Here is a 22899-nt window from a genome sequence, read left to right on the forward strand (position 1 = left end):
GGATAGATGAGTGAGAGGCGACGCAGCGAGCGTGCACAGAAGTGCACGCGTACACGTGTGGGTGGGGTCATCGGGAATGTATGCGGAGCTGTATGCGGCCGCTTCCAGCTGCCATTGGCTTCGACTTCGGAGTCTCGCGGCTCGAGTATTGCCGCTGCTAGAGCCTTACGGAGAGGGAGAGGGGTAGAATAAAGTCAGGGTATAACAAATTCCCGTTCCAGTGACTCCAGGGCTCTACATCGAGGCGCCCTGGGGTACAGAACGATTCCGAGCGCCGTAGTAGAAAGCGGCAGCTCTCTAAGTGCCATGTTGACCTTTTCGTTAAGCGCGATCGACGTCGTCTCATGGAACAGTGCGCCACTAGGGGCCATTTGGCGCGCTTTGAAGTAAAACGAAGTGTTCGCTACTTTCCGCTATGACGTATCACCGTACATAGTACAGCCGGTAGAAAGGAGTTAACGCAAAACCTCTATGCTGACGTCACACAGGGCGGCATTTTAGTGTGCCAGGACCGGACGAAAGTTTACGGGCTTTCCTGGTCTCCTTACTGCTGCTTGCTCAAAAAAATTTCATGTTATGTTATCTTGGCTCCCATGACTATGACGTCAGGATAACGTCGCCCATTGTCGGATGCAGCTCAAGAATGCAGCGACTTGAGGCATTCCAACCACTTCGTCGATCGGTTCGTATGACGTGGCGGTTAATCACCTAACTCACCCAAACTGTGTGAAATTGGAGGTGAATAGCGAATGCGTCCGTGAAGTGGGATTACCCACGACATCATTATAATGGGGTGAGGTCACTGGCTGAAGGGCCCCCTGCTCTAGACCTCCTTGAACGCCATTCTACGTTATTCGCCTGTTTTTCGTATTCCTGAAACTATTGTAGTGGGTTGACTATTGTCAACCCGACCTTTGCAGGTCATTAGTTTGTTCGAAACTTTAAGCCCTCGAAGGAGCACAGCAGTGTTAGCAGAGCCTCTTCCAAATGCACACCCCTGAGAGAGCCGGGCGCCGGGCCGGGGGACGCTTGTACCCATTTTACCGGTGGGTGTCCGGCAGCGGGTTTCGAACTGGCCACCTCCAGCCGTGTTCTTCGTGTAGAGTATGATAGGAGACGAGGTGAAAGCACTATATTCGCCACGAGGCAGTGAGCATAATAAAAAGCGCCTTACCGGCGACTAATTAACCCTGAATCGAGTGAGCAAGCCTCACTCCAGTGGCAACCGCGATGGCAGCGCAGCTGGCCTAGTTGGTGGTCCCTTTTGACTAGCAAACAAATGCAGAAAGGCAGGCAGCAAAATTATGCAGGTGTAATCACGGCCGTTTTAACGGGATGGCTTGGCTGCGCGACTGCAACGTCACATGTTGGATTATCCGCTGCCTCGGCAGCGCGTTGCTGCGCAGCTATTGGCCAATCACGGCTGCTCCACAAGCAAGGCAGGATTTGGCTCGGGCTGGAATGCTCCGGATGGCTTTCGCACGACAATCACGGGGGTGCCTCTGGCAGGCATGCAGTAGTTTTCAAGTGCGAATGCCGGACACTGATGTGTCGGTGGATTGTGTTACGTCACGTGGCCGCGTGCCGTGTGCGAGCTGGCAGGAGCGATCAACCCGGGTATCTTTTTTGAAATGGGAATCGAACTCTCTTGGACTCTTTTATTTCCAGTCAGACACGTTATTTCTTGGCCACTCAGGCGCGTCCTTGTGACTTGATTAATGCGGTTGCTCATTGCTGTGTGTTGATAAGCGTGTGGGAGAACATAGTCACATATTGAGGGAATAGCGATGATTAAACGAGTAGAAAAGTGCATTTACGCCAACGTGGGTAAGCAAGGGGAGCCGGCAAACGGGGGCACCCCTCAGAGTTCTTTTTCCTGGACCATCTGTCTGCAACGCATGCCGCGTGGACCGTGTATGTGCTTTTGAAACTGTGTTTCCCACTATACAGCTAGCAGCAATATAAAAGAGGGAACATGGGAGCGCGTGGCCTCCACGTTTTGCAAAGCGCTGCCGCCTACAAGTGATAATAACAAGCGGTAAAGGCACATGCAAAGTAAGCTTGGTCGGCTGCTCTTTCCGAGCATGTCCCTGGTGCCACCCATTCTCGTCTTCTGTTGGTGGCAGCACTTTGCGAAATGCGAAGGCCATGCGCTTCCGTATTCCCTCTCATATTGCTTCTCGCTGTACTTGTTTGGGTGTACGCGTCTTATTTTCCCTATGGTGCTGTTTTCAGTACAGCCGGGCAGCCGAGGTGGCCACGCTTCGCGGTGCCAAGACCATCGGCATCGAGGACATTCTCTTCCTCATGCGCAAGAACAAGGTGAGCGGGCGATCAGTAGCGGGCATCGACAAAGTGTACCCACTGTCGGGGTGTCTAGTAATTACCGTTTAGAGTACAAAGAGGGGAGCTCAAGCATTTCCCTCTAAGTATTGTGTCACGTTTTGTACAGGGCAGGGTGTGCTAGAGTGAGACCTCTCAAAGAGGTCTCTCCGCACTGCTTATGTATCGCCGAAGTCATGCTCTGTACAGTGCAACATTGTCACGTTAGCGTTCAGCTTAAATTGAGGACAACGCAGCGAGCTATGGAAAGGAAAACGAGGGATGCAACGCTAAGGGAACAAAAAAAAAAAAAAAGAGAGAGAGAGAGAGAGGGGAGAGGTGATTGAGGAACAAACATGAGTTACTGATATTCTAGCCGAAATAGAAGAATTGGGCATGGACAGTGGATGTAATGCGAAGGCGAGGAAACCATTAGTCGCTGAGGGTAACTGAGATTGGATTCCTAGGGCTGGTAAGCACAGCAGGCCTGGTGCGGCAGAATGCTAAGCGGACGGACCATATTCAGGAGGATTACGTAGATGAAGCTGGCACGTACAGGGCGGGGTCGACTGGGGAGATAAGGGGGAGGCACAGTGAGGCTGGTGATGGCTCTGAAAAGCGAGAAGTGTTCGTTTTCTGAGGCAGCCAGTTATGGCGACTTAATTTCCAAAACCTTTGCTTTCCGGATCGTCTCACTGCTGTCTCCTTGTAAAATAAATGGAACTATGACGGACAAAGTGGAGCGAAAAACGGGGTTTTCACATACATCACTAAATACATTAGATCACGCGTTAAGCCTGTTCATCCTTCCGTATTGCGAAACGGAAATGCCGAGCTTACGCGAATCGCTCGCCGCCTTCTGAAGCGGATGCAGTGGATGCTGCTCGCACACTCAACCAGTATTCGCCTGCTCATGACAGATGGTGCGGCAATGCTAAGTGATGCGCGTGAACCCGATATATTCACTGCTAAGGTCACACGTACAGCTAGAAGCAATATGAAAGGGAACACGGGAGCTCGTGGCCTCCACTCTTTCAAATGCGCTGTCACCCACAGGTGATAAGAATCAGTTGTAAAGACGCACCCAAAGTAAGCTTGGTCGGCTGCTCTTCCCGAGCATACCCTTGGTGCAACTCATTCTCGTCTCGCGTTGGTGGCAGCGCTTTGCAAAGCGTGGAGGCTACGCGCTCCCGTGTTCCCTTTCATATTTCTTTTAGCTGTACCATCACCTTCCGTCGGTGCAGGTTCGGGCTACAAGCGAGCCGTTACTCCACTGGTCGCAACCTTTGCACACTTTTCGGACCCATTCGTACTTGCGGATCGCGAAGGGCGTGCTACCGGCTGTCGCTTGCGACCAGGGAGCTGCTCGACTGTGTACCGATCGATGTTCACGATGTTCACGCTTACAAGAGGGTGGCCCTGTGGTGCGAAGCGAGCTTAAAATCAGTTCAACTGCGCCGCTGATCGGTAGCTGTTTGCGACTCGCATTCTAAAAGACTCGCAGTCGCAAAGCTATAGAAGATCGAGCAGTGCGCGACTGACATGCGAGTGCCGCTTTTTGGCCAATATGGTAAATTTTCGACTGTCACTTTTCGACCAAAACGGTTGCTCAGCATCCGCAATTTGCTGACGTGAATGGGCGTTACCACTACCACTGGAGCCGGCCCATGTGTGGACGCCGGTATACTGGGTGCACCTTGATGGCCTGTTAAACGCGGCGTGCGCTCAGAATACTGCGGGCACCTGTCTTCCCCTCTCTCCAAGTGCTTGATTTGTAGATTCGACGCAAGATCGCATAAAGGCGGCCCGCCCCGTTCCTTCAGCTGGGGTCTGTTTTCCGGCGGGGTGTGGGACGCTCGCATCTTGTAGCTTTGCCTCCAGTCTTCAAGGATCTGTTGCAGGCTCCGTCTTTTGCTGTACACACGCATCGTTGTTCGCGAAGCTTTTACACCGCAGTCCCAGCATAGTACCAGTCAGCGCGGGCGCATTAACACAAACTTAAAAACAAGGGGGAGGAGGGTGCTTATGAAACTTGAAGCAAAAACAAAACAGGAAAGAAGAAAACAGGATGGAGAGTTAGATGCGCCCCTCCTGCACTCGAAACAGCAGCGCCAGAGTAAAATGGCTCTCTCACTCTCCCCGTGTAATTTTTTTTTTTTTTTTTTCCCCTTCTTTGCGCTGGTTGTTTTGTCAGAGTGACTTGAGATTGCCTCTCTCAGTCGATGGGGTTGAGCTCTCGCTTATCCCGCGCTACTGCTTTGAGGTCCGAGCGTGTTTCTGCTGGAGACTAAAAACAGTCTCGGCCACGCGTCATCTGCAACGTTAAATGTCTCACGTCGCTCACGTTTTTAATCTCGTTTTCTCTTTTTTTTTCCTTTTGCTGTAGTTTTATGCGCTTGATGTAAGCGTCCCTTGTTTTCCCGGCAACGCGGCGGGGTCGCCCGGCCGTAGTGACGCGATGTTCGAGCTTCCCTTGTTTCTTGCTCTGCATTAATTGTCGCCACTCATTTACGTTCGCGATATCCTGCCTGCGAGCTTTTAGCGAGGCGCGCATGTGACGTATTGCCACTCTGTGCGAGACGCTCGCGTCATTCTGGGCCATTGATCTCTCGCGCCGCCGCGCATTTAGCATATCTCGATGTTGTCTTAATGTTCCGTGATGATGAGTGTTTCCTGCAACTCCTGCCAGTGCAAGTAATGACTGCAAATAAAGATGCGAAAAGAGCCCCCGCCGTCTTCTAGGGTGTTGCCATCCGTTTGATTGTCGCGAGCAGACTGCTTTACGCAGCTCTTCGACGCGTTACTTTATAAGTGCGTGGTAGTAGTAGTGCGTAGTAGAAGGGTTCCGTTGTTGTGACTCTGCATTCATCGTTCCGACAAATAGCTAGACGCTTTCAGCTTTTGTTCCTTTTTTTTTTTTTTTGTAATCTTGTCGCCTCAAGTCTTTTTGTTGCGGGTGTTTTTACCGTTGACAAAATGATGCTACGTGCTTGGTAATGGTCGATCTGTACTCCAGTGCTAAAAGCTACGCCTCTTTACGATCACAACGTTGACGGCCGCACCGAAGGCATCACGTTTTGATGTAAGGCGCGTGCGTCCTGCTGTGAGGGTTAACGGCCGGTGGGCTTCGGCTACCCCTTGAGCGTCGCGGACTTTGTCGCAACATGTGGCGCGTATCGTTCCACGCGGATGTCCACCCCTCGTTGGGCTCGTTGTTTTTTCTGCCGTTAATGTGCGCGGGAATAATTTGTAATTAGGGAATTAACTGTGAGAAATGCCGTTGCGTCGGCCGATACATCTGGACCGGGGGCTGCCATCTTAATGGTTGACATTTTGAACCAGAACTGTTCAACCGCACTTTACGGCTTATAGCAACTGTTTGCGCTGCCGTAGGTAGCCGAAGAGTCGTAGCCGAAGGGAAGAATTCTACATGTAAAATAGCAATCACCCAGTTGTATTTTAACCTGGGATATATTGCCCGTATAGTACCACAACGGCTTTTTACACTGCCCTTAAGAGGAACAGGATTTATGTCCTCGATATTTGTCCTACTGGTTGTTCTGCTGAGCCCCAGAAGCCATACGAGGCTGCAGCAGACTTGAATTGAGCTAAAACCATGCAAACGTGTCACATTTCTTTTTTCGCTCAACAAAGCGGTCGGTTGAGCTAGTTGGCATAACATTCTGCATTTTGAAAGTGCAGGTGAAGGCAGGGTACAGCGGAACTTGGCAGGACAAGCCATTGTTTCATCTCAGCTCTGTCATCTCATGTCTTCGTCTGTGCCACCTTTATTTCAGTATCTTCTCACTCTTTCTGGGCTTGCTTGCTGACAATGCTATCCCGGAGTCTTCCTGTTTTGCTGTATTGTTCGAAGCCTTGCGCGTGCGCCCCTGATCAGTGTTTTGTTGCAGGTAAAGCTGGGGCGCCTGGTTCGCTACCTGGAATTAAAGTCCCTGAAGGGATACCTCTACTCCAAATTTCCCACTGAAGACAGCGAGGAAATATCAGCAGGGGTCGTACTCCCAGATATGGGTAAGAGATACATTGCACATGCAGTTTTCTAGCTATGTGGTTTTAACATACTGGTGGGGTCACGAAGATCTTTTGGAGCAGTTACGAAGCTTTACCTGATAGTCACAAAGTTTAATGCCCACTTCAGTTTCTGTGAAAGGCAACAAATTGATGCTAGATGCTATATTTTTAAAGATTTGTTCTGTGCAGTAAGGTCTGCCTGCTGATTAAACATATGTACAGCTCTTTGAGCTTTGAAAAACCGTGCTGTATATGTATCTTTTAGTTCTAGACATGCTTTTACCGGTCTAGACAACCCTTACAGAAGAGATAGCCAATTGCAGTGTGAGTGAGACAAAATAAATAACCAGAAACTGATTATAACTAGGCTATGTTTCTGGTATTTATTTCCGAGAAAATTTGGTGGATCTTTTCTGGCGTTTATTTCTTTTCCAGAAATTGGTGTTTTTTAGCTACTTGCACGGTTGAAATGCTAAAAGCGGTGATAATTGGCAAAAAAATTCTCGGTGCTTGTGGGAAAGGTAATAGAAAAAAGACCACTAGTGGTTTTATGTCGTTGGCACTCATGCTGTGCAAAGTTGAGGGTAGTAGCCGGCTTTTTACCTTGTTAATTTGGTTGTGTTAGCATGCTTGTCTCGACAGCACGAACATCAAAAATCCGTTTTCAGTATCACTATTTAATTTTTCAAGACAGTCTCAACAATATAGGCTAGTTGCACGCAGTTAGTTAGCAGAGCTACGGAGTGATGGCAGCAAGACTGAAACTCTAGTTAACATTTTTTCCCGACTTAAATCTGGCTGCACCGTGAGTCTTTTTTTGGAGTGCTCCGTACCTCTCATCCATTTGGGGATGCCGTTCGGGATGCTAATAAGCATCTTGTTTGTTCTTACAGAATGCTGTAGAAATCCTACGAGCTACATTTTTAGACCCTCATTGCCCATGGTCATTAGGCTGCCCACAATTCAATGGCCTTGTGCTGGTTCCTGATTCAGCTTCTTATCTAGCAGGAGAAATTTCACGCCAGGGAGAGAACATGTTGTGTTTAGGAAATCCCGCTCCAAGTGAAGTTTGCTCATAACTGAAGAAAGGAGTTAGGTGGCTCGTCTTGAAAGATCATCTTCAGAAGCTTTTTGCAAATTTTCTAGTGTCTACACAAGTGCTTTCAGCTTTTGTCTCCTCTCTGTTACTGTGTCAGTGCTTTTGAGACGAGGCAGAATTTGGCAGAAATGCCAAGTAACTAAAAACCTGAAAACAATGCCATCATCGAGGGCTCATTGTTAACAGTCTTTCTTGTTTGAGACCTAATATGTGACAGTGTTGAACTTGCACCGCAGTTCCTCATAGCTCTTCATGAAAGTCGTGCAGTACTCTCCATCAAAACTGCTAATTTTTTTTTTTGTCCATGAGCCTGGCTGAATTCGAGGTTTTTGCACCACAAATAAGAATGGTTCCACACATCAACCGGTTAAAACTCTCTACTAATGTTGTACACAAACATTCCTAAAATCGAGTCATCTGCCAGTGCCTACAGGTAATCACAGCAATATTTGAACGAGAAGGTGAAGCCATGGGGTGATATTTTTGTCGCCATGAGCTTAAGATATTGCCTGTATATTTGTGAGTGCCTTCTCGGTGTTTGAAAGGGAAAGGAGCGGGAAGTTTTGTTTGTGAAAACGGTCACCTCCTAACCTCAACATATGCCTAGAAACACGTGATTTTCCATTTTAACTGATTTCTATCTTTTTTACCGGTGGATGTTTATCGATACTTTTCAATTAAAGCTGGAAAGTAGGTGGCCTAGTTATAACCTAGGTACAGAGAAGTGGCAAAACTTTTCATATGTATTTATAGTTTTTGACCCCTATTACGGTGCTGTGTTGCAATCATGGGGAAGCGGATTTGAGGAGGAAGCTGAAAAGAAAGAAAGAATGCCATTGAAGGCAGCAATTCTGCTGCTTATTTACTGCTCAATGCATGCACTAATAAATTTCATGGTCTGGCCATAGTCACCTTAACACAGTGCAGATCCTGCTGGCTTGCTTGAAAGGTCGAGTACTGGGCTGAAGAACTGGATGACACAATGGGCACTTCTTTTATTATTAATTTTTTAAAAACCTAATCCAGAATTGATAGCAGTCGTTATTTGTTTCTACCATAGCAACTTATTGTGGTTGATGTGAGTTAAAAGGGGGCTTAAATGCTAATGAAAGTAAAATTTTCGCATGCCAAGGGGGCATTGTCACTTTCTGTCGTTTTTGGGCCCATTTTAATACCTGGCATAGTGGATTTCTTCAGGCTCTTTTAGGCAGTTTTTAATGCTAATCTCTCAGGACAGGCACTGCAGGCTTGGTATAGAAAGAATCTCACTCTTTCAGAGGAGATGCAGTTATTTATGAGTATATTAGTTTTATTTAGTGGTTCCCTTAATGCAGTATGTCAAGCATGCATTGCCCTTCTAACTCTTTTGTTACCATGCCTATTCAAATCGATCATCGGTGAGCGATGGTTTAAATCGCCAATTTCAACATGCTGGAATTGTTTCTCGTGCACTTAGTACCATCCAGGGGTTAGTCTAGGCACTGCACTTGTAGAACCAGTTTAACTTTTCCCGCTCTCGCAACTTTCTGATTTTTGAGGGACCTTTTTGAGAACTCATGTGCATGTATGCTGTTGAGAAAGGGGGTGTGGCAACGGTGCTTGAAAAAAATAAACCTGCCACTCGTGGTAATGCAGCATTAACATCAAATTTTTGTGGTGAAAAGACTTCCAGCAAGTCAAATATTGAATCATATTTCCGGCTTTGTTGTCTGATGGTGTTGAGTGGGGATAATTACCTGAAATTGGCGCCGGCTAATAAATAGTGAGCTTTGACTCTGAGTCCGGGCGATTTTTTTCAACGAAAACGCATTCGTGAAGGTTTGCTGCATATCGAACATGCATACCCGGCCTTTAGAGCCAATTTACAGTAGCTTTGGTTTGGTCCCTCACAAAAATCAGAAACTGCTTCACCGCATGGCACGAGAAATGAGGCTCTTTGCGCCCGTAGTTTTTTTTATGTAGCTGAAGAATGGTGCTGTACAGATAGTTTATTTTTTCCCAAAGTGTTCCTGGGTCATTGAACTTCAATATGTATATTCTAAATCTGCTCTGTTTATAATGCGTCTGTAGGTATTGTGCCTTTCTATCTTATATTTATCAACTTGCTGCAAAAATGGCATTTTTTTTATATTTTGTAAGTTCCATAAAAATGTTTTGTTTTATAACTTATGTTTCTAGAAAGAGCATTCCATTATGTGCAATTTTTTTATGCTGCAACATGTGCTGCAGTATTATTTGTAGTGGCAAAAAATGTCTTTCGAGAATTACAAAGAACGGAAATTTTCACGCGTTATCAAAAGAGTTAAAGTTCACAAAATATTCCTCTGAGATTGCAAATGCTGTTGTTCTAACTTCGTTGCCAGCATTGTTACAGGTTGCATTCTTGCTAAGGAGCTATGACAGATTTCTTTGGGAGTTTTCAAGCTAGCATTTATGCTTAGCTGCACTCCAGACCAGTTGTCATCGGGTGACTTTTTATTCTTTTGGGCTGTGAATAGGGCTTCAACTGACGCATTTGGGTCGTTGAACATGCTCATCAGGATCTTGAGATGACACCTCACATATTATTCATGTCCATATGAAGTACAGCAGTCATACTTTATTTGAATGAATGATGAGGGACAGACATACCTTTATGAAGTAATAACAAAGTAATCAGGGCTTTAGAATTTTCTGGTTCGTCAAATTCTTTTGCAATGGAGGAGCAAGAGATGTTTGTTTTGCCACTATGTTAAATAAAAGAAAGAAAAATTTACATGCATATTGAAACACTGCTAATAAGAGAGAGAGAGAAAGAAAAAAAAGAAAAGGAGCACTCAGCTAACCTCGTAACCACTTTCATTTTTTTTTTTTCCCCCACTGCCACAGACGAAACGCTGCAAAGTGGGCCTCAGTTCAAGCGTGCAAGGATTTGCAATGACTTCATTTCTTTCATTGACCAGACGGGAGAGCTGGCTGACGTGTTTACCAGCGGCTTGCAAGATGACGTCACTGTTAGGAGACAAATGGTAATTACTTGCCATTTCATCACAGCTTGCAGTTTCCTTTACCTTGCTATGGGCATGTTCGGTTATATAAAAAGATGTTCTCATGATTAAGGAAACTGAGAAGTCTAAGCAGTTAGGTGCAGGGCACCACAGCGGGGCACTGTCTGTATCTGTGGCCATGAAAAACCTACTTTTGTGTTAATCGACATGAGTACCTTATTGACTCGGATAATGAATGGACTGGCACAATAAATGTGTTTTGCGCATTAATAATTAAAATTGAGCAAAATTTTAATTCGCCATTATGTGAATTCTATTCTCTGTAATTAATGTATGTTCCTATTAGCATCATTTTGTATGTGCTAATAATATTTATGTGCAAAGCGGTTCCTTTGTTTGGTGAAATGCTCTTTCTCTCTGTGTATGATGTGCAGAGAGCAGATTCGCTTACAAAAGCCATGGACCGAGCCCATTACATGGAGTACAGCAATGCGAGGGCATCATCTTTCTGTGAGTGCTGGACGCATGCCACACAGCTGACCCTTTATGCATCAGTGTTTTTAACCTGATACTGAATATTGACGCAAAAAAGTCCAGTGGCCCCGATGGCATTCATAACAAATTTCTAGTTCGATTTTCGCTATGGATATCTCTATACCTTCATGTTAAATCAACAAATCTCTTACTTCCAGTATCGTGCCAAAATCATGGAAACTGGCCAAAGTCATTCCTTTATTCAAGTCTGGTAATAGGCCACACCTAAACAGTTGCAGCCCGATCTCATTGACATCGTCATCTTGTAAAATGCTGGAGCGTATCAATCATGCACATATTATCAATTTTTTTGAGTCAGATAGCATCTTATCTAATGTTCAGCATGGCTTTAGGCAGGAATTTAACACAATTGCCCGAATATTTGCACGATATTGCCTATAATCTGGACTGTGAATATCAGATTGATGCACTTTTCATTTATTTTTCTAAATCTTTCGGCACCATAATTCATTCTTAACTAATGTTCAAAGTAAACCTCATTTTAAGAAACCCAACTCTAGCTGCCTGGATTTCAAGTTTTCTAAATGCACATTCACAGTTCATTAGCTACAGCTCTGCTCAGTCATCTGTTGCCCCGGGTATCTTCTGAGGTACCACAGGGCTCGGTTTTAGGACCTTTGCTATTTGTATTGTAGATCAATGACCTCCCATATAACAGCACTTCGAAAATCCACATGTATGCTGAAGGTTGCATACTCTATGACATCATTAACACTTCAGCTGATCACTCTCGCTCAGTAGAACCTTTTTCTGGCATTTAAAGTTGGCAGATGAATATTAATTTTTTCAAAACAGGCGTAATGACAATTCCTAACAGCTACTCCCCTTCCATTTTTCCTTTCTGTTCTAATGATTTACATCTTCAAAGGGTATCTGAATATAATACCAAACAATTACTTTCACAGAAAATTTATCATGCTCCAAAGATATTGATTTCATATGTAATAAAGCGCTCAGAAAATTAGGATATTTTAGATAAACATTAACTCAGGCTCCAAAAGAAACCAAGTTATTAATTTACAAATAATTAACCTGTCCTATCCTTGACTATGCTTTCTTTGTGTGGAATTTCTACAAAGTAACCAATATAAATAAGATTGAAACCATCCAAAAGAAATCAGTTCATTTCATATGTCGTAAATGTCTGCGCGACTTTTCAACCACTTCTGTCCTTGGATCATTGCAACTAACTACACTCGCCACCAGCAGGCATACTGAATCAATGAAATTTGTGCACTCCATTGTCCACTCGCATTATCGTCTCTCAAGTGACTGCTGCATCACGAGCACCAAACTAGTGTTAACAAGTTAACAAGAAGCTATCAAGGCCTTAATCTCGTACCTTACTTTGCTCACACCAACACCTTTAAAAATAGTTTCTTTTCGGTGTCCCATTGAACATTGGAATCCATTGCCTGGCTCAGTTCGTTTATTATCAGTAGATAAATTTATGCTTGCTTCTGACAACATTTCTTCACTGTTTTTGCATTCTCTGACATAATTTCGATTTATATGCTTAAACATGTACTGCTATGCCTTGTATTTTGTGTTTGTATTTTCATTTTCTTTATGTACCACTCGTGCAAAATCCTATTCATAGGGCTGCAGTATGTATGTATAAATAAATAAATAAAACAAAATCACACATTCTCATTTCTGTGCTAATTTGTAATACAACGGAAAAGAATGCTGAAAGAGCAAGAATGACAGAGAATGTTTACAACATTTCTATACAGTGTCAAATCACATATAGTTTTCCTTTTTACTGATGTTTTGATCGATAATCCTATTAGTCTGTTTTTCTGTCATCTGTTGCAAGTGATCTTTGGTCATGTGATTGATGACATCAATTTTTCTAGTTATGATATAGTAGACCACTTCTGCAAGTCGACTTTGATTGTACATTATTTTCTAGTTACAACATGCTACACCATTTTTGCTAGTCATCTTGATCACATAACTTAGATGACAGCATCAGTTTCTGGTTATAACACAACTACGCCTATTTGCAAGTCGTATTGATTGCATTATGACTAGCAGTTTACCGGCATCGCTCAAGAGGAAAGTATACAACAGTTGCATCTTACATGTACTCATCTGTGGGGCTGAAACGTGGAGGCTAACGAAGAGGATTCTACTTAAGTTGAGGGCAACGCAAAGAGCTGTGGAATGCAAAATGGTTAAGAGATAGGAAGCATGCAGAGTGGGCCAGAGAAATAACTCGAGTTAATGACATTCTACTGGAAATCAAAAAGAAGAAATGGGCATGGGCAGAGCATGTAGTGCGAAGAGAGGATAACTGATGGTCGAAAAGGGTTACAAATTGGATACCAAGGGAAGGTAAGCATAGCACGGGGCGGCAGAAAGTTAGGTGGGTGGATGAGGTTAAGAAGTTCGCAGAAGTCAAGTGGATGAAGCTAGTACAGGACCGGGTTAGTTGGAAGAATATGGAAGAGGCTTTCATCCTGCAATGGTTATAGTTCAACCGATGATGATGATTGATTATGTTACCTGACATTTTCAATTGCTAGTTAAGCATACTACACCATTTTGCAAATAATACCTAGTTATACAACATTATCAATTTCTAGTTAAGGCATACTACACCACTTGCAAGTCATGTTGGTGCTGCATTAAGTTATATGACTTAATGACGTCATCAATTTCTAGTTACAACACTGTCACGTTCGACGGCAGATGTACACGTTGGAAACACCTTTATTCTGACACCTGACTCTTTCCCGTCTCACCCCCGAGTCCCTTCTTCCCCGCACACACACACTGTGACTTAGGAATACAGCCAGGGTGGGCTCTAATTTCAATGAGTGAGGAAATTGGAGGGTAAGTGAAAAAAGACAACAGATACAGGAATAAATAAATTGGTGGTTAATCCAAACAAATTAGCATACAGGAGTTAATGGGCAGGTGACAGTTATCACGATTTGAAAAAAATCTGCAATCATTCCTTTGTCATTTTAATTCACTACTACGCTAAAGCCAGCCTGCTTCAAGAACAGGAATCAACTAGTTAAGAAGCAGTGCGATTACATCACAGTTTTTATTCCTCATGTAACCTATACTTAAATTTGATACTGTAGTCATTGCTGGCTTAGCTGTTGAAACTAAACAGGTGGGAAAAAAATTGAATTATAAATTAATTCACGGTTTTAGGGAAATACCACATGATGACCTACATACGGTAATACCTTGCATATCATTTACGAGAAGAAAAATGCAACCAAATTTTAGTGTACATAAACAGATTTGCCACATAAGAAGGGCATTGAAATCAAGTTGAGCGACACTTACATGCGACTAAGCCCAAGTAAATGATTTGTAGATATGTGCTGTTCTTGTTTCTCGGAATTAATAAATTGCTTTTAGCTCATAGCAATGGTCATAATGCAGCTATCTTTCCAGTTACTGATTTAACTGAAGTACTATTCTCAACCTTTCACTTCGCCAGTACTTTACCTCCTGGTCTGCCTGCAGAAGAGGTGGATTTTGAACTCTGTGCTTGTGAGCTTTGTGTTTTGGCAACTATGGACAAATTTGGGTTGACAGGATCCATTCCCTGCTCGTGTCAGTGACTGGCTGACTGTGCTGCTTCGACCTTTTCAGGTCGGAAAAACAAGACTGGGCGATTTCGAGAGTGGCTACTGAAGGACATTGACAGCGATATGAAACTGTTACCATCTCTCTTGGATGTCTTCAGCTACATGGCTTATGAAACTGTGGCTGAGGTGACTCTACTTCTGTATATTATTTTTTCTCTATACATGAACAGTACATTTTTTTTTTTTCAGCTAATGAAAAGGGCAGCTTGTTATTCAACAAGGAAGCTGGGATGGCTAACATAATTTATACAAAGAAGTATACATTGTGTTGATGGCTTTTGCATAATCTTTAATGCAAACATTAAGCAAAGCATGCTTGAATGTAGTTATTATTAGCCAGAAAATCCTACAAGGCTAATAAAGAGCTAAGTTCTGCAGTCACTGAAGTACTTTTAATTTAAGTGCATAATTTTAACTTAGTTTGCTGCCCTTAGTTCAATATGTAAAACTGTGTTATTGTGGACTATAGAAACTTGTGTGCTACATATACGAAGCATGCATTATGAACTACTGTTCAACTGTTGAATTTCACTTGTGGTTGTGAAAACGTAAGAAAGCTCGTTTCTTTAGCCTTCTTTGTGCGCTTCAGCTACTTCACCGTGTAAGTTTCCTTGAACCAAATTCCACTCTCGTGTCCTTTTACCATCTGCAGACCTTGATGTTCTTGCTAAGTTAAGTGGACATTGATACCAGCTTCGCTGCCATGTAATCAATAATTCAGATCACAGGCATACGTGGCACATAAGCCGAACTTGCCCCCTTTCTTCGATAGCACTAAACATGACAATTTTGAAGTGTATGGTTTCAAAAACAGCTCAAAGCACTGTCACAGGCTTCTAGCATGGCATTTCACTCTGAATCCTCAATAGTTGGGAAACACTGAAACACTGGTTCGCAGTGCTTTTAATGTGTCGGCTGGCGACGAAAAAAAACAAAAACAAACTGAGGCCACTGCAAAAGGCTGAACCCACAAGGAGCTGCGTGACAAGCATATGGTGAATTCGAATAGGAGAGCAGGCGCACTCGAGAGCACTTTGAAAGTGCTCTCAGACAAGCGGGCGCCCTCCAGTGGGAAAGCAGGAGTAGAATTACTGGCTTCCAATGTTAGAGAAGGAGGGCTTTTCCTCCCCTGAGAGCACCCGAGTGCACTCCCAGCTGCTCCCTCGGCGCCATCTTTTTTTTCTCTTGAGTCGGCGATGGTCAAAATGGTGGCTGCAAAGTGTCGGTGCTCAGTGAGTGGAAAGCATTGCTCAGATGCTGTATGCATGGTGCTGTATGCATGTTTGAGAGTCGCTGCTGGCATCGAAAGGATCAAAGGAGGCAGATCGCCGCGCTGTGAGAACAGAGGCATACAAAACAAGCGGTTCTACATGTAGCGTCAGCCTCTCCTCGGGTTGCAACTGCCGCCACTGCGGGCAGGCGGAAAACACTGGGGAGAGAAGTGCGGTCATATGGTGGTGGCGTGTTGCTCTCGACACGCAGAGAGCGTTCCCGTGGGAGGACAGTTATTCCCTCGCTCGGTGTGCTCCTGTATTGCTCTGTAATGCTCGGTGCCTCTGCTCTCGTCCCCCCAACCGAATGCGCCAATAGTAACAGAGATGCAACATGACCAATAGTACAGCAGGTTTTTGGAGACAGTACTCGAGTTTTAGACATGAGTTGGCGGTCCCTGGTGTTGACAATAAAAGTTACCACCATGTTGCGGCTGGTGGTGGTGATCCCTATTGTGATGCATATTTCCCTCTTGGGACGGTGCAGTATGAACCACCAGCAATGGTGTGGTTTCAGTAGAACTTCATATTTGTCTCCAATAAACTTTGTTTTGGCATAAAATTTTAGGCAAGATATTACATTTTCCAGAATATTTGGAAAAGTTTGAAGGTATGCACCTGTAACCTTTATGCTTTGTGCGAAAATGCTACTAGAGGTTTTTCAGGCATTGCAGATGAATTGATTGCTACCTTAATGCTTTCAGAACTCAGTTAGTCAGTATTTCTTAATGCGGAGGAGACATAAGGCATATAGTCCTTACATGGTGCGTCATCGGCTGAACACATTTTGCTTGAACCTTTTGAGTGCTTCATTCACATGGAGCAATGACTCTGCAGTGTCATAACCATTACTATAAACAAGTATCATTATTTTGGCTGCGATTCTTTTGAATTACACCTGTCATCTGCTCTGGGTTATCATTACTTAATAGTAAGCAGGCATCAGGGCAAAGTTTCACATCTTTCCCATATTGCTCAGTGCCATTGCAATGAATGCAGGGCTTTAGCGAACGAGTTGCCCGTTAAAACGACTTGTTGACCGCAATAATTCTGGGCCACGAAATGCTTCATCTAGCGTTCTCGAGTCCGGCAAATGCACTGCATATTGTTATAAACGTTACCAGCAAGTCTCCTGCCTTTAGTAACATCGTATTTTGTGGCAGTAAAATGTACAGTAGGTGAAAACTGACTGCGAGATTGCCGAACGAAAATAGCCGACTAGTACTTAGATGCTTCTTCGAAAACTGGTCTCATCCATATTGAAGCACAGGACACAGAGTGCCATTAGCAGCTTCAATTGTTTCATTCTCTGACTTCGTGACATCCATACTTTTAAGCCCGATGATACATTAGTAATCAGAGAGCTTGACTGCTGAGCCGGAGAACACAGGTTTAGTACTGGCTATGACTGCCAAGAAATAATGCAAAAGGTGCTCATATGCTATGAAGAATCCCATGTGAATCCATCGCTTCTTGCAAAGTCCATTAATACCCATATGTCGCTTCGGGACTTAAACAGCAAAATTTGTATTTTTTTGTTCAACTGCGGCACATATAACTGTGTTGAGGACAACGAAGCTTATTAATTGCACTTGAGGAGGTGCTTCCAAGTTTCATGGTGAAAGAAGGGCATGTTCCTTGATAAATTGACGCAAATGATGTAGACCAGCCCCTGTGCAAAGGTTCATTTTTAGGATTCGATGATGGATTGGAGTCTTTTTGTGTTTCAATCATCCCCGAGGACAGTACGACAGTGGCGGGTGCAGGCCGCTTGCTTGGCTGCTTGGCACACATGTCTGCTGACTTGTTTTCTAGGAGACTTTTTTTTTTTAACTTGTCTATTTAGTGAGATATTTCAGACACCCGGAAAAATTATTCGGCTCAGCATTCACTGACAGCAGTGGTTTTTTTCTTAGGTGCATTTAAAAGCACATTTCCATTGAACTCTGTGTGTAACGATTTCGGTATCATATGCTCAGGAAAATGCTTTGCGCAGACATGGTAGCTCGGTCGCAGTATTTTATCTGTTCTAGGCGACCAGTGTCTGACGGAGCTTTATAAAGGAGCACTTGATTCGGATAACTCAGGTTGCCCAATCTGCAGTTGGGTACAACATACTTCTTACCCGTAATATCGTCTGGTCGGCTTCTGGACCTGGCTGGACTTGTAAGGTGTGCCACAGCAACACCCAACACATTCCAGCCACCAAATACATAGGTCTCAATGGCTGTCCGTGGCATCGGCATACTCCAGCTTGTGAGCTTGTGGACTGGTCACTACAGCTGGTCCTAAACTGCGGCATAAAAAGCTAGTTGTGGCAGTCTTTGTTTGTGCACAGTTCCTGGCACAGTGCGAAAACTCAAAACCCAATGTACACACCTTGTGGTGCACTCTGGTGGCGTAAAACACTGACAAGCACAGCCTGAAATGGCACCGAAAGCCGGCCACGTCGCTTAGCCGCACGCGCCACTCCGCAAGTGAATGGACACTGTGACGCAGCGCCCCCGCGCCTCTGCGTTCAGCGCATGTACTAGAGGACGAATGTGATCTGTGCGTGCTCTTCGTTGAGGTGGGCGGTCAGTGTCAACACCTAAATATTCTTACACTGTGAGCAGGACAGAGCAGGAAAAGCAGTTTGGAGCAGAATACAGCAGCACTTCTATACCTCGATGAGTGACGGCAATTGGGGCGTCATGTTAGGGCCATTTGTGCAATGATGAGTGACTGGATACTTACCACAGGGGAGAAGGTGCTGTAAGTAAAGCTTCTCAATAAACTAAAAGTAGCACCATCTCCTCTCTCCTTCTCCGGCGCCGCCGCTCCTCCTCTTGTATTTCAACCGTGGCTCCACCTACGCGGTGCACGATTAGCGCGCTCTCCGGAGCAGGCGCCGGTTACACGCGCGCGCGCCGCGTTGTTTTGCACCAGTGGAAAGTGCAAGCAAACATGTGATGGCGCTCGGCCAATGAGAGGGTCGAACGCCGAAGGAGAGCGCCGGAAAGGAGGCGGGCGGCAATCTTCACAAATTGGCGCTACTTTTACTTTATTGAGGGGCTTTAGCTGTAAGTGCTGCAGAGAACTAGGTGGAATAATGATGATGAGAAGTCTAAAGCACAGGTGCAAGTGTATGATGCCGTATATGTATTCGAGCATCACTGAAGGTCTTTTGCCATGCAGTGGGCACAAACTTGACTGCTGTTTTTGATGGCAGATAGGTTCTTTTTGTGCCTATTCATTTTCTAAGAATTTTCAGCTTGGAAGTGATAGTGAAAAAGTGCAGTTCTACACATTAAAAAAAAAAAAAAAGGAACAAAACATTAAATTGTTTCTTCGTTCTTGTTTGTCACTTCATTTTGCACTAATACTTTGTTGCCTCTTTTCTTTCTTCCATCCATGTATTGTTGCACTGTCATGTCAGGCCAGCTTGTTCACAGTCCGTGTTACCAAACTTGGACATGTTTTCTTGGTCAAATTTTAGGTGCCATTCCAGGGTTGGGCGTCGGTGGGGAGGATGCGCAACCGGTGGAACGAATGATATGCAAAGTGGAGAAGTAACAAGATAGCAAAGACAGCATGAGGAGAAAGGTGAAGGAGGGAGGGTAGGGAGGCAGCCAAGATAGAGCAGTTTATGGAAGCAAAGGAGTAGAGTGTGATGAGAGCGGTAGAATGTGGGAGGTGACTGCAAAATTCCTTGCCTGCCACCGAATCTAAAGCCAAGTTGCTGTTTGGCACTGTGTGTTCCACATGCGATTGCATATGGCTCAAGTACTCAACAGCTGGGCTCAAAACTTGTACTGCCATGTTTTTTAACCCTTACATGCTGAAGCTTCGGTAATTTGTAAATGTTTTTATTCATTGATAGAAGGTGTTGATTTCACTTCAGAGTTAGTCATTCATTTAATGATGAAAATATTTTTTTCTCGACACTGACTTTTGAGCTGTCCTATGACAAAGGATACTAGGCAAATGTGCTGCCTGTTGCATGTGGCAAAGCTCCAAATGCCTGACATCCACTTTAACATCATTCTTCTCATTGCACAGTTTTTCTCATCGCAGTGTGCACAAATTATTTGCGTTTCTTGAAAAATCACAACATAATCTGACACCTAATCTAAAAAAATGGAATCTAAGAAGCAGTGAAAAACATCTGCGTCCGTCTTTTCTTCCTCTGTTTCGTCTTGTTCCCAGCGCTGTTCTTTAGGCACTGGAAAAGGTTAGAGTTTCTTTAACCTTTGCTGCTTGGGGCAGGCTTTTACTCAATAATCTTTATTATATTTACAGCAGTAAAATGTGGTGTCTTGCACACAGGATGCTAGGCACATTCAGCACAATGATGCGATCATTTTTTTCTTTCTTTTTTCCTAATGCCCTGTGAACCTGCTGCCTGAAGTTGCAAAGAGAGCAGATAGGATCCACTTTGTCTTCCCCCTGAAATTTTCTGAGCATGAGAAACTTAAAAGTGATATTATAATGCCTTCCAAATAGCATTCCTCTGAACATTACCACCTGTGGCTGACCATGTAGAAATGGAACTTTCCCACTGTTCCTCACCTTTCCCAACGAGTTGTGTTCACTGTGGCACTTGTCCAAAAACAGATATTGATGACAAGTGGATGTTGGCCTATATCGGCTGGGTACCAAAATATAGTCTGAAAGAGCCCTCTCTCACCGAATGAGGAGGTTTAAAATACCAAATACCGAAAACCAAAATACATGCATCACCATATCTGATTGATTTCACAAGTAAATTATGTGCATCCACACTGATGGTGGCAATCCGTCTTTTTCCTGTGATGTCACTACCAGTTTGGATAAGTTGCAGGAAGATTTTTATTTCATTACATTTTTTTTTAATTACAATTTTCTCGCCGGTGTTGAAGAAAAAGCCGGGCAATCAATTTTTGATGAACATGATAATTGGATGGAGTTGTCCTCGGTGTCTGTTTGGTTATTTCATGCTCCCAACTGTTCCCGGTGATTATCTACGGTGCTGTTGCGATTATGAGGCTGTTGCAATTATGTACAGTGAGGCTGTTGCTATGTCCTCTAAACACCGCTTGTTCTGACCTTGCGTGCCGTGCTCTTTTTTCAGATTGTAGACTTGGCATTGCTTGTGAAGAAGGAGGCCAAACATGATCCAAAGGACCCGCTCTCGTACTGTATGCCTACCCTGGTTTTCAACCCTGAGTACCCCTCTTGCCGACTGTTTGGCATCGAGAAAAACCCGTTTTCAAGTACGGAGGAGTCATCTCCCTCAACCTCTAAGGTCAGTTAGACCATGGCTGATCTGAGAAGGCTGAGTAAAAAGTGGTTACACAGTCAAACCCACTTATAAAAATATCAAAGTGCCGTGAAAATACCGTTGTTATAACCAGGTCAAGCCGAGAAAACAAAGAAAAAATTACAAACAAGAAAGTTTAATGAGGGGAAAGTGGCTCACATTTTTTACTCATTCCCAGGCTGAAACACATAATCATTCAGCTTTAACTGCCTCATGGCAACTTTAAATCACTCTGCAAGGCGTTCAACCGTTGTAAGCATCCGAGTGAAAGATCTTAGCATGAATGAAGTCCCAGTATGGTATTGCGTCCTGATGTGGTGTGGCCAGCGCGGTTGCAGTACAGTAAAACTTCTTCAATTCGAAGTCGTTGAAACCGGGAAGAATGTTCGAATTAACAGGGTTTTCAAAATAACCGAATCACCACAAAAAAATCTGGCCTAGGCAAAATATTTTATTGCAAGAACGCATCATCCTTCCATTCACAAGCACATGGTCAGCCGCGATCATGACGGCACCTTGTCAGAATCGTCGCTCAAGAAGGCGTTTGCTGCTTTCACGCATTCCAATGATTTTGTGGCAGTGGACGTACCCGCCCCAGTCGTGGCGTGATTTTTTGATTTGATTCGATTTATTTCTTTCTCAGAAAGAAATAGGAGCAAGAGCAAAAGGCAGAATAATGCCTGACAAGGGCTCTTGCCCCATACACAGTTTGGCATGACAATCATTGCACATAGACACAGGTAACAATATTTTTCACATTACCAGCTTCCAGAAAAGCGTTTTTAAGTGGGTTGAACACAGCACTCAAGAACAGACACTAGCACGAAAGACACATCAGCTCTACAAAAAAATGCAGTCAGAACATAATTATCAAATTGTATGAGAGAAGCAAGAACAATATAACAGCACTGTGTAATGAAATTATACCGAAGAGATAATAAAGACCCACAATACACAGAGACACAAGCATGAACACACTAATGTAATGCTATGTTATTTTCAATGAAAATGGCTTTAAGAGGTTTTTTGGAGATATTGACACTGAAGTCGATTAAGTTTTGTACTTGATTTAATAGGGTAGGTATCTGATATTCAGTATGTTGTCCATAATTTGTTCTTGTTTTTGGTGGTCGGAGGTATTCTTTACGGAATGTGTAGGGAGTATTCACACTTGAGGTATGTGCGTTGCCGTAAAGTTTTTCTTTCCTAATATGCTGTAGCAATTTGAAATAATAAACTTGATTGGCTTTTAATATTTGATGTTTCAAGACCAGTGGCTTTGTACGAAGTGATTCTGGTGGCCCGTGATAGCACTCAAATATTCTAAGCACTTTTTTCTGCAAAATTATCAGTTTATTATAGTTTTGACTGAAGGTAGTGCCCCAGACTAAGACACATATATTATGGTGACGCTACCCAAAAGTAATAGAAAATAATATGCCTCTGCCCGTGCCACTAGAGACTAAGACACAGTAACAAAGCTTCGAATAGAACAGAGAGTAGTAAAGGGCAATTCGCAACCACGGAGGAACTAGAGGACATATCCTAAAAAGGCAGCCAACTGTTTTGCTGAGGTCAGCAACAAGGCAATTTACATGAGTATTCCAGGACAAGTTTTCTTCGAACCACATGCCCAAAACATTTTTGTGCGTTGGTTTTAGCTATTATTTTGCCATCGAACAAAATCTCTATGCCAATATTTCTAGGCTTATTTATTGGCATGAACAGTATATAT

At 43.9% G+C, this 22899-nt stretch overlaps 1 protein-coding gene across 1 annotated transcript in view; it reads left to right on the forward strand.

The window, feature by feature from the left end:
• Window positions 1-22899, forward strand: part of Spt3 (Transcription initiation protein Spt3) — a 107979-nt gene that overhangs the window by 73618 nt on the left and 11462 nt on the right. Inside the window, exons 4-9 of the mRNA XM_084590125.1 lie at window positions 2236-2322; window positions 6234-6354; window positions 10322-10461; window positions 10875-10950; window positions 14617-14738; window positions 20976-21149. Coding sequence (XP_084446251.1) covers window positions 2236-2322; window positions 6234-6354; window positions 10322-10461; window positions 10875-10950; window positions 14617-14738; window positions 20976-21149 — 720 coding nt within the window. The remainder of the gene's footprint in view (window positions 1-2235; window positions 2323-6233; window positions 6355-10321; window positions 10462-10874; window positions 10951-14616; window positions 14739-20975; window positions 21150-22899) is intronic.

Source organism: Amblyomma maculatum, chromosome 1 (assembly GCF_055883805.1).
Source record: "Amblyomma maculatum isolate TAMU_Amacu chromosome 1, ASM5588380v1, whole genome shotgun sequence".
Lineage (NCBI taxonomy): Eukaryota > Metazoa > Arthropoda > Arachnida > Ixodida > Ixodidae > Amblyomma > Amblyomma maculatum.